Source organism: Amphiura filiformis, chromosome 17 (assembly GCF_039555335.1).
Source record: "Amphiura filiformis chromosome 17, Afil_fr2py, whole genome shotgun sequence".
In the NCBI taxonomy this organism is placed as follows: Eukaryota; Metazoa; Echinodermata; class Ophiuroidea; order Amphilepidida; family Amphiuridae; genus Amphiura; species Amphiura filiformis.
In genome coordinates, this window is record NC_092644.1 from 20,802,869 (window position 1) to 20,814,980 (window position 12,112).

At 42.8% G+C, this 12,112-nt stretch overlaps 1 protein-coding gene across 1 annotated transcript; it reads left to right on the forward strand.

The window, feature by feature from the left end:
* The first annotated feature begins 8,266 nt into the window (after positions 1-8,266).
* On the forward strand, positions 8,267-10,201 carry LOC140137054 (E3 ubiquitin-protein ligase TRIM45-like). The gene has a single exon (XM_072158712.1). The coding sequence runs from the start codon at positions 8,267-8,269 to the stop codon at positions 10,199-10,201; it is 1,935 nt and encodes a 644-aa protein (XP_072014813.1).
* The last annotated feature ends 1,911 nt before the right edge of the window (positions 10,202-12,112 follow it).

Below are 12,112 nucleotides of genomic sequence, written 5' to 3' on the forward strand. Positions count from 1 at the left end.
TAACCCTTCCGGAGCCATCAACACGTACTACATACTGGTCAAACTGGCGGACCTCGACAATCATACCTGTTTTGTCCCATTTCAGGGGGTGTGGACCTGTCTGGTTTTGAATGCGAACACGGTCACCAACAGCAAGGGGCAGGAGTCGTTTGGTGTGCTCGCTCCAGCGCTCAGCCCCTCTCATGTGACGGTTGCGGAGAGCTTCTTCACGAGCTGCTAGTGTTTCCCGCCATGTATCATGGGGTTTGTATTTACCAGGTGGTATGGGTATGAAGTCTCGAATGGGACGGCCAAAAATACACATGGCTGGGGAGAGTTTAGTATCTCTGTCTGGGGTATTGCGATACTGGAGCATGGCACGTTGTAATGCATCAGTATCAAGATCACCATTGTGGCTGGTGTTGTTCATAAGAAGACGTTTCACAGTCTTGACCCCGACCTCAGCACGGCAGTTGCTATGGGGGAAAGCTACTGAGGAAAGGCGATGATGTACGCCCCAGTCTTGAAGAAATCGACGTGTAGCTACCGCTGTGAATTCGGGGCCCCCATCAGATGCCAGCTCATCGGGGATACCAAAAGTGACAAAAGTGCGTCTGAGGCAAGTAATGAGTCCTTCTGCACCATTAGAAGACCTCTCAACAACCGGCCAGTTGGAATAACGGTCTACCACTACTAAGTAGTTGCAACCTTTGTAGTGGAAGAAATCGGCGCAAACACATTGAAATGGGTAATCAGGGGGTACTAGTGGGGTAGGTGGTGCACTTGGGTTCGAGGGAGTGATGCGATTGCAATGATTGCACCTGGCACAAATTGCGGCAATTGCAGGGGTAATGCCTGGCCAAATTATTGATGCCTCCGCTCGTGAAGTCATGGAGGTGACTCCTTGGTGTGCGGCATGCAGATTGGCTAGCACTTCATCTCTGAGGGGTGGTGGGATAACCACCCGATCCTTGTAGAGCACCGTCAACTGTATATAAACCGTCTCGGAATTTGAAGTATTCACGTAGGGGTTCAGGGAGTTCGTGTCGGAATTCCGGTATGCCAGATTCTATGAGGTCAACAAGGGTTTGCATGTTGGCATCACTAGCTGTGGCAGTACGCACTCTGTCCCATGTGACAGATTTGAGGTTGAGGGTGTACAGGGAGTACACAGAAGAAGATAAGATCTTCAATGGCATTGATATGTGTTGCAGGGGTGCGTAGGCCAAGCAAGAGGGTTTGCGAGTCTGCTAAGAAGGTGGGCATGGAATCAATAGTTGCTATGTCATCAGGAAGATTTAGCTTCACAGGGTCTCCAGTTGGGTGACGGGAAAGGCAATCTGTGGCACGATGGCGAATGCCTGGTATGTGGACCATTCGGAAGCGATAACGCATGGTCTTCTCTTTGAGATTCTTTAGGCGAGGGTTGGGTATGTCCTCCAGGGAACGGTCATTGAATATCTTCAGGAGGGGTTTGTGATCAACAGCAAGTATAAGGTCCTCACATCCCAGTACAAAGTATCTGGCTTTGTCTAGGGCATCAACGACTGCAAGGGCCTCACCCTCTATTGGAGCGTAACAGGATTCATGGGGGTGTGTGAATCTGCTGCCAACAAGGGTGATCTTCCACCCTGTCTTACAACAGAATGGTTCAGTGTTAGGGCAACTGCAGTGTTTTTGGAGCAGCCAAAACCAATGCCATTCTTGGACCAGTCTGTGGCCAAGCAGGTGGGCTTGCTGGTATCAAAGATTCGAACACCTTCTTCTATCTCACCAATAATGACAGCTTTGGATTCCTCGAAAGCACTCTGGAGGGGCTCATCCCATTTGAATGTTGCATTGGATTGCATTAGTTGACGAAACGGGAGCATCTTATCAGCCATGCTAAAGGCATATGATACCTGATTGACAAGTCCAAACCACGAGCGTATGTCAGTGATATTTGTGGGTGTTGGGAAGTCAAGTATGGCGTGAAGGAACCTCTTGCAGGGGCGGACATTTGTGGGGGTTATCTCAAAACCAGCGAAGTCCACGGTGTCAGCACCTAGAACAAATTTGTCAGGGTTAAGGGTGATTCCATTCCGCCCACAGGTGTCAAGCCACTCAACAGCTTGGAAGAAGCTGTCAGCTAATGTGTCAGCCCAAAGCAGGACATCATCGACACATTTGGTCTTGTTAGGGATGTCTGACACAATAGCATCATAGCGCCTGGTGTATCCATCACCTGAGGCGATGTAACCTTGGGGGCTGTTTTGTAACGATACCTGCCCCAGGGTGTAATAAAGGTGGTCAGGTGTCGATCCTCTTTGCAGATGGGTACGCTATGATAGCCGTTCCATGCATCAAAGATAGTTTTCTTCTTGTCATTTGGGACTGACCTAGCCTGGTGAAAAGGTGATTGGGTGTGGTGTGTTTCACGTGTGGCATGGGCATTAAGGGCCTGGAAGTCGACTGTGCGTCGAGGTTTACCATTTTTCTTGGCACACACAACCATTCTATGGCACCAGGTGACAGGCTCACCAATAGGGACAGGTTCAAGCACACCCAACTGCACATCATGGTCTATGCCAGCTTTGACAGCATCTCTCCAGTGGAGGGGGACAGGAACTGGTGTGTGGTGTGCGACTGGTTCAGCCTGGGGATCTACCATGAGTTTGATGGGAGGGGTGTCCATAAGGGGCAGTGTCTGGTGCTCACAGATGTTGAATGCACTTGACTTGTAGTAGTCAAGGAGATACTGTTGCAGCTGCATACGGTTATCATCAGTGGCCGGGAATGGCAGACTTGTGGGGGAGGAGTTGGCTTTTGGCGCCGTGGGCAGTCACAGGCTATGGTGGGGTCCTCCTGCAGTGCTGCAGTGGCATCTGGCTGTTGTGCAGTGTGAGTCGCCCCCATCTTGGGAAAGGTTTCGGGGATAATCGCTAGGGCAATGCAGGCTTCCTTGCTAAGGAAGAACTTGTCAGAGGTGTCTGTGACATAAGTCATCTGTCGTGTTTCAAATACTACGCCTTGATCATCCTTGCCTGATATTCGGAGTACAGTGGCCCCAAGGATCTTGATACCTCCATAGTTGGCGGTGTGCATCTGCATGGATACAGGGAGGAGGTCACATGCACGTAACCCAAGGCGGTGAATGACCTTTATTCCAGCAAGGCAGCTCTGGCAACCTGTATCAGCCATGGCAGGGATCTGGCAGGTCATGCTGGGAGTGGATAGGTCAAAGCCAAGGTCTGTGTAATCTTTGGGAACGACTTTGATGGTCACATCTATATAGGGTTGGGGTGAGGACCTCTTCTTATGCCAAGTGTCGGACAGGTTGTCGTTACCGTTTTGTGTCTGATCACAGGGCGTCCTGAGTCAGTGACAGTGCATAAAGCATCAAATACAGCACTTTCTTTGTCCTGCGAAGGACCTGGGGCTGTTCGTCTTGAAAGTTTTGGATTGTCTTTGCTTCGGCAGACACCCTCCATGTGGTTTTCACGATGACAAAGTTCACATGTGTGTCCAAATGCTGGGCATTCATTCTTGCGTATGCGGGCAGGGGAACTTTTGCCATGACCCTTTTTGCCGCAGTATGAGCATGGGTCATATTTATCCTTAAAGTTTGCTTTTGTGGCCTTCCTATACGTGCTGGTGGCTGCTGCGTCAACTGCATGTGAGTCGAGTAACGTGGAAGCTGATCGTTTTCCGGACTCCTTGGCGTCAACAAATTGAAACACCTCTTCCAATGTCATGTCTTGATTCTCACTACCTAGGAGGTCGAGTTGAATGTCAGGATCAGCAATGCCTCATGTCAGAACATCTCTGAGAATTGCATCTGTGTAGTTGACGTCAGTGTTGCAGCCTGGGCACTTAATAACAAATTTACAAATGCCTGCTTGTCCCTGGAGTCGAGCCCCGAAGCTGCGGACTGCTTCGTCACGATCCTGTCGCATGTTATGGAGATGTGCCCTTGCGACCATTGTGTTCTCCTCACGTACGGCGAGTATCTTTATCGCTGCTAGAACCTCAGCTTCCGTTTTGTTTGTAAGGGTTCCTCCTGCTGCTCTTGTGAGGTCTTTGCGTAACGGTTCTGAGCAGCATTCAAGCAATTGTACCACCCGATCTTTGCCCGTGACTTTGGTAGCTTCAACATAGTCTGTCCAGCGAGATGTAAAGTAAGCCCATTCCTCACTTGAGCCAGCAGCGGCAATCGTGGGTCGTTTAACCTTTTCCACCTTGGCTGTTTGTCCAGAGGTGTGGATAGCGCTGTGGGTAGTGATGAGTGCAGCAACGATGGCAGCATCAAGATCGGCAGTGGTGTAGTCACAGCCAGGGATTGGACATGTTACGACAGGCATTGTTGCTGTGGTTGGCTAGTCTTTGGTTATAATCACCGTGATCATAAATAAGAACGCTGTCTATTTGTTGAACTTTAATGGCGACCAACAATGATCACGGTCTGTAAAACAAAATACATAAAAGAGGTGATCAATATCCTCTAATAAAGAACGCCCAAAACACTACAGAACACTTATGTATAACCCAGGACACTTCAGAACACCCCGAAACATCTTGGAACGCTTTGGAACACACAGAACGCCCAGGAACACTCTGTAATACTTTGGAAAAACGGGAAACCCATGGAACACTTTGAAACATCCTGGAACTCTCTGAGCACTCCAACACTACGGAACACGCTACAGCACGCCAGAACTACCCAGAATACTTCGAAACACCCTGGAGCACTTTGGAACACCCCAGAAAGGTTTGAAGCACTTTGGAATACCCCAGAACATCTGGAAACTCCCGAGAACACTTTGGAATACCAGAACACGCCGTAAGACTTTGGAACACCCCGTAACACTTTGTAACACCATTTAACCCTTTTGGAACACTCCAGAATGCTTTGAAATACTTCAGACCCCCGGAACTCACCGAAACATTCAGGAACATTTCAGAATACCTGGGAACACTTTGCAACACCCCAAAACACCTCCGAACATCTTTGGAACACCCAAACACTGCAAAACACCATGTAAATTCTTCAAAACGCCACAGACACTTCAGAACACCCCGTTACACTTTGGAACACCAGAACACGTCGCAAGACGACTTTGGAATACCCTGTAACACTTTGTAACACCATGTAACGCTTTTGGAACACTCCAGAACACCCGGAATGTTTTGAAATACTTCAGCCCCCCCCCCCCCCTTCCGGAACTCCTCGAAACACTCAGGAACATTTCAGAATACCTGAAATCACTTTACAACACCCCAAAACACTTCAAAACACCTCCGAACATCTTGGGACGCTTCGGAACACCCAAGCACTGCAAAACACCATGGAAATTCTTCAAAACGCCACAGACACTTCAGAACACCTCGTTACACTTTGGAACTACATAGAACGGTTTGAAACACTTCGAAACACCCTGGAACTCCCCAAAACACCCAGAAACATTTTGGAATACCTCAGAACATTTGGAAACACCCCAGAACATCTTGGAGCACCTCCGGACCCTTCTGAACATCCTGGAACGTTTCTGAATACCCCAGCACTACGGAACACTCCAGAATACCATGAAGCACTTTGAAACAACCCAGAACACTTCATCCAAAGAACACCCTGCAACATTTTGGAACACTTCAAAACATCTGCAATACTTCGGAACACATTCTGAAACACCCCAGAACACTCTGAGGCTCTTTAGAACACCTTGGAACATTTCGGAACACCCCAACACTACAGAACACCCCAATACTACATAACAACCCGGCACACTTTGAAACACGTCAGAACAACCCGTAACACTTCAGAACAACCCAGAATACTTCGCAACACCCCGGAACACCAAAAAATACCTCGAAACACTCAGAACACCCTGGTCTATTTCTGCACAACCTGGAACACTTTGTTTTTGTTCTTTATTAGAGCAAATCTCATCTTGTTAATATTATTGTTGATTTCAGCTCCTACTTAGTGGTTATCAAGAGACGCCTTGAAAATGTGAGTAAACCGTGTCTAATCGAAGCATCACACTGTCATTTACCAGCTGGAAAATAGGATTGAAATCGTGGACATGTAAGTAAATTACTTAGCTTTGTAACTACAGTTTCAAACTATATCTTGATGCAATTATTAAAAACTACTCATTTGAGCAATCCAGGAAAAATTTATTTTCAAGCAAAAAATGCACGACAAAATATATGTAATTGTGTATCCTTGAGTAAATTGGGTAAAAGGTGTGTTTGGCCTTACGCAACTTCTTGATCTGAGATCGTAACACCACAAAGGACAAGTTCTGCGAACTTGGTGAGAATTAAAATTTAGGGGGTGGGGTAAAAACATATTTTAATCTGATGTTACTAGGATATGTAGCGCGAAAACTTCAATTTCAGACTATTTAGCCCTATGCTGGCCCAAAACAGTGTTTTTCGGGCTAAAAAGGAAGATGCACAGGGCAATTCTTGCTTTATTTTTTTCTATTGGATCTTTAGGGGGATAAATTTAGATGGGGGAGCATATCCTCGCTGCTTCCACCACCTATGTACTTGTCCTGTAAGGTCTCTTTAGTTTTCTTAAACCTATGTGGCTTTCTTTATACTTGTCATTCTCCTCTGGCATCTTTGATGAGCAAGCTCCTGTTCCAGCAGTCTGGACCATTCACCACCAAAAAATCTTCTACCATAAACATGATAAACATCCAAGATATAACACATTATTCTGATTTTGAAATGTTTTGGCAAGATGAAAAAAAAAACATTTTAAAACCAATCAGAGCATTTTTGTGATGTTGACCCCTGTGGAGCCCAGAATATGACCTTTTTCATTTATAACTCAAGAATCATATGTCACAGATAGGTAAAACTATACTTTTATCTGTATTCGTATAATCGAAGGAATACCCTGTATTTAGCCCCTGTATAAAGATTGATGACCTTTTCCCGCCATCTATGAAAGAAATTACATGTAGACCAAGCGCTACATCGTCATCCAAAATGCATGATAGGTTTGATATGCATGCTGCACCATTCAGCAGCACTATTATTTTTGTCTCACCTAGTTGACTAAACCCCAATGCATGCATAATCTAAACGTGATATGATTTATTTTTCTTTCAGCAGCAGAATTTTCATCAAGTCGCCGCTTGTAAAGAAGATCTCTCTGAAGGCTACCATGATTACGCTGAATCAATGAAGCATCAGCCTGGCACTTTCCGAGAATGAAGAACACTGTGAGAGAGTAATAATTTAAAAACTGCAAGGTTTATGCGCTTATTTACAAGTTTCTTTCTTTCGAAAGTGTTTTCTGTAGTTATAGAATTGGTATCATTCTTTCAGTTGAAATACTCCAATATAAGCTTAGTTCTACGGTCGTATGAATTGCATTGGTGATTACAATTTAATAAGTTTGACAAAAACAGAGCCTTGAGCTTAGTTCCGCACGACATTTTGTTTAGACACGTTTGGAGCCTTTGTAACTCTTTAGTATTGCTGTAAATGGTATATTTAAGAGACTTTTATAAGAATGTTTAAAGGCGTTGTAACTGTTTAGTATATACTACTGTAAGTGGTATACATTTGTCAGTTTCCTTGTTAATACCTACTTTTATTTTATGCACAAACTAACTTTGCCAAGAATTGCAAAATACACGCAACCATTTTTGGTTTTTAAATTAGGATCAAGCTGGTATCATATTTTGTTCTCTTTACTTAAAAATACCTGAGACCAGTTCGTTCTTTTTATTGTCAAGAGTGGCATTCTTGTCCTGGAAGTGACATGATCACACCTAACAACACAAACATACGCTTCAATTTCACAAGGCAACAGAACATTCTCACTTGAAAATATATCTCATTCATGTATAACGAGCAGGATTACCCTAAACATTGAATATAGACCTCAGTCTTCCAAGGGTTTTTTAGATCGATTGGATTTCCCATTCTCTGGTATTTTAACATTGCTTGACTTCGTTGCTTGAAGTCCCAGCTTGAAGTGTCACAAAATTCCTCTCTACTTTGTTTATTCCTTCCAAATATATTGCTCCTCCTGCAGCCTTGTGCATTTGTAATCTTTATCCTCTTCTTGACTTCAGCGATTGGTTCAAATATTTCTTCCCGTGCTGAGACAAGTAAAGTTTGGATGCTGCTGTATTGTCCTAAATAGTCATACTTGGGCACATTGAAACAACATTCAAAGTGTTCAATACTTGCAATACTTCACAGGCCTATACTTATTTACAAGCTTTGCAAATAGACCCATTTCCATTTTTGATAGCTTAAGAAATTAGCAAGTTCTTGAAAGATGGCAGAGTCAAATCCAGCAGACAATGAGGATGACATCGATAGCCTTATCAATTGTGGTATATGCCTGTCAGAAATGGAAGAACCCAAGGCACTTATCTGCTTGCACACATTTTGTGTTAAGTGCCTTAAAAAAGTAAAACATCCACCTGGCCAAATCACCTGCCCATTATGCCAAGAAGATACTCTTCTACCAAAAGGAGGAATCGATGGACTACGAAATAACTTCTTCATCATTCAGTTGAAAGAAAGAAGAGCCATTCGCGGAACAGGAGAGTTCAAGATGCAGTGCACCTGCTGTGGAGCAACTGATCGGGCCGCTGTTGCCAGATGTGTAGACTGCAACGGATTTCTTTGTCAGCAGTGTGTTGATTCACACAAACCTTTGGGCCCACTCAAAGGTCATGCAGTTTATACCATTGAAGAGTTGAGATCAGGAAAAGTAGAAATCAGCAAAGTTGGTAAAATTAAATGCTGTCAAAATCACAAAGATCAAATTCTGAGATTTTTCTGCAAGACGTGCGGCATTCCGATATGCCATGTCTGTACCGTGGTAGAACATAGTCGTCCTGAACATGATTACCTAACTCTGGAGTCTGCAACTGAAGGTCAGATGCAAGAGATCAAAGGACTGTTGGCAAGCTGCAGAGATGTTGCTAAAAGAGTTGACACTGCGATAAAACAAGATGACAAAGTGAAAACAGAATTAAATTCGGTAATGGATAAAGCTAGCCAGGATCTCATAACCACCAAAGAAAAAGTCATACACAGTTTCTTAAAGCTCATAGAAGATGACTATCACTCAAACTCTGAAAAACTGCAGAAGATTGATGCAGAAAGAAACACCACTATTGACAGCAGCAAGGCAAATTTGAGCAATCTTCAAGCCAAGTTAAACAACGCAATGGATATGGCTAATCAGGTGCTGACTTCAGGCTCCAAGCATGATGTGGCTTCCAACTACACTACATTGACTTCTACACTCAAGCAGCTTAAACAGGCACAGGTGGTTACTACTTCTGATGATGTCAGTTTTGTCAAGTTTTCACCTAATCGATCAGAACAAGTGTTGAAACCATTGGGCCACATCAGGGAAAAAACACCTACATGGCAGCTACAAAAAGAAATAGGGAAAGATGGTGAAGGAAAGTTGAGTAATGGTGTCGGTGTAGCTATTGCCTCAAATGGAGACATAGCAGTTGCAGATTTCTATACAGGAGAAGTGAAAGTGTATCGGAGAGATGGTCAATATAAACTAAGTCTTGGCACTAAACAGGGAATACAGCTTGGCGAGGCATCACATCCATGGAATGTAGCTGTTAGTCATAACCAATTCTATGTTACTGACGCCACTGGTTTTGTGAATATTTACAGTCTAATGGGTCAATACCTGAAGCAATTTCCTGTCAAGTCTCCAGATGGTATATCATCTGATACTTATGGCTCACAACTACATGGTCTTGATATAGATAATGATGGCCACCTGTTGGTAGGAAATCGCACCAAGAAATACATCAGCAAATGCACACAAGATGGCACACATATCTCTACGATCAAGGTTGATATACGCCCATGGTTCATTGCAGTCACCCCAATGGGAAGAATTGCTGTCAGTCCATATAGCTCCAACACAGGTGTGTATGTATTGGATCAGACTGGTAAGCATATACACACCATCAACGCACCAAAGGATGCCAAGTCATGGCATCCAACTGGTGTATGTTGTAGTGATGATGGTGTTATCTACATAGCTAGCTTTAACACAGGAGACCAAGGTGGAATCTATAGCTTTACAGAAGATGGGGAATACCTGGGATGTGTTACAACTGATGTGACCGATGCACATGGCCTTGCATATACCTGTGATGATGGGGATGATAAATTGGTGGTAGCCCAGGCCAGTGGGTATCCAGCAAAAGTATTTACTTTCAAATGATTATACCCAATGCATTGAGATCTGGCATATTGGATTAAAATATGTTATTGTTATTGGAAGCTCGAAGATATAGGTTTATATAATAACTGGGCTTAAAACAGTTTGCCTCAGACGACCACAGCATAGCTTTCCATATCATGACAAAACCGAGAACATTTGTAACCATAAAACATGTAAAAAGAAATTCGCGCCCAGATTCATCATAGATTTTCCCCTCTTTTCGGCTGTGTCCTTGTTTAAAAAAAGTCTTGTAGCTATTCAACTATATTTAACTAGTTAAGGTGGTTCTCAAACACTTCAAGCAAGTTTTCGTGATACACTAATTTGAAAGACCCATATAATAAAGATATCTCACTTTTTTTCCAAATATAATTGCAGCAGTGCTTGAACTTTTCTGGAAGGCCAGTTTAATAATAATTTGTCCCAACTGACCTTTGACTTTTAACAGGGAGTATTCTCTAGGCCTAAAAACATTTGGATTCCTGACATCTATAATTTTTTTAAACTTTGTCACATGACCTCAAAATTTGCTTATTTACACATTTTTGACATGAATACACCTAAACAAGTATGCCACATGTGCATTAATCTTTTAATGATAATTCATTGTCACTGGAGGGTGTTAGTCAATATAGTCCAGCCACATGATGAAGAAAAGCATGAAATTTGGCAGTAGAATTTGACGTGCTAAAGAATCATGGATATAATATGGCATTCCGAAAATAAAATATGGTTGACTTTTCACAATAAAAGGAGTTGGTGGTACAGGTAAATCTCTCCTGTTTAAACTTGGACCAATGAATTCTTGTTTTTGTTCCTTCTTTCTTATCCCTTAAATACAGAAGCACTCCTGACACATACATCATAATGAGCAAAATGACAAGATGATTTTGTGCAACAATATTTTATTCATACAAACTAAAACAAAAACAGTATTATGTTATCTCATTCTATCCTGATTAGTGTATAAAGTTACACTCCATTAAGTTAACAAGTTGAACTTATCAAACCTTTTGTCAAACTGGCATAATTCCTTTAAGTATTCTGCAACATCCTTCAGCGGTGTCTGACCGGTCTTCCTGATTATCGCATAAAAAGAACTAGGTCACACGTTGCTACGCAGCTTGATCGGCCAATGAGGTGACGATGTTAGGACATGAATCAATATTAGCCAATCAAAACTCCACTACCGTTGTTTACGCTGTAAACAGCGCCAAATCGGTAGACCGCTGAAGAACCTTGTTGGAAACTAGAAGAGACCAACTCCCCCAGTGTCATCTGTACATGCCTTAGCTTTTAAGTCTTAAGAAATGTGCATGAATGGATGCAAAGAACAATATCACAGTACTGATATGTTAAAATGAAAGGTACTTTATGGTGCACTGTTCGAACTGCCTCACCATAAAGGCGGTGTGGCAGAAATGAGAACCGCCAACCATCAAAATTGTTTTAGCGGTCCTGACACAAAATGTGTAATTGTGTATGTGTTGTGGCAGAGACAAGGTACCTTTTCATTATAACACATCATTCCAAGTAGTTCCTAATTTTGAGTAAAACTAGGAACTACAGATTTTTTTACTTAACTCAAAAAGCTACAAAACTAGAAACTACTTGGAATATATAGTAGGTATGCTTACACATGAACAATTCTTCTTCTGCATGCCTTAAAAGTTTAAGCTTTGGTGTATTCAACAGTTGAACAATAATACTGAAAAGAGCGAGCAACTTTTAAATTATAATGAACATCGTGTATAATACTTCCTATAAAAACTGCATCAAAATCTGTAGTTCTGTTATTTTAGTGAGAAGCTATTGAGTATCATTTTCTTTAGATTATTAGTGTTTTCTTTAGAAAGTGTGATCACTTATACTTTAATAAACGAAAAGACTAAAATTAGCTTTTTCATAACA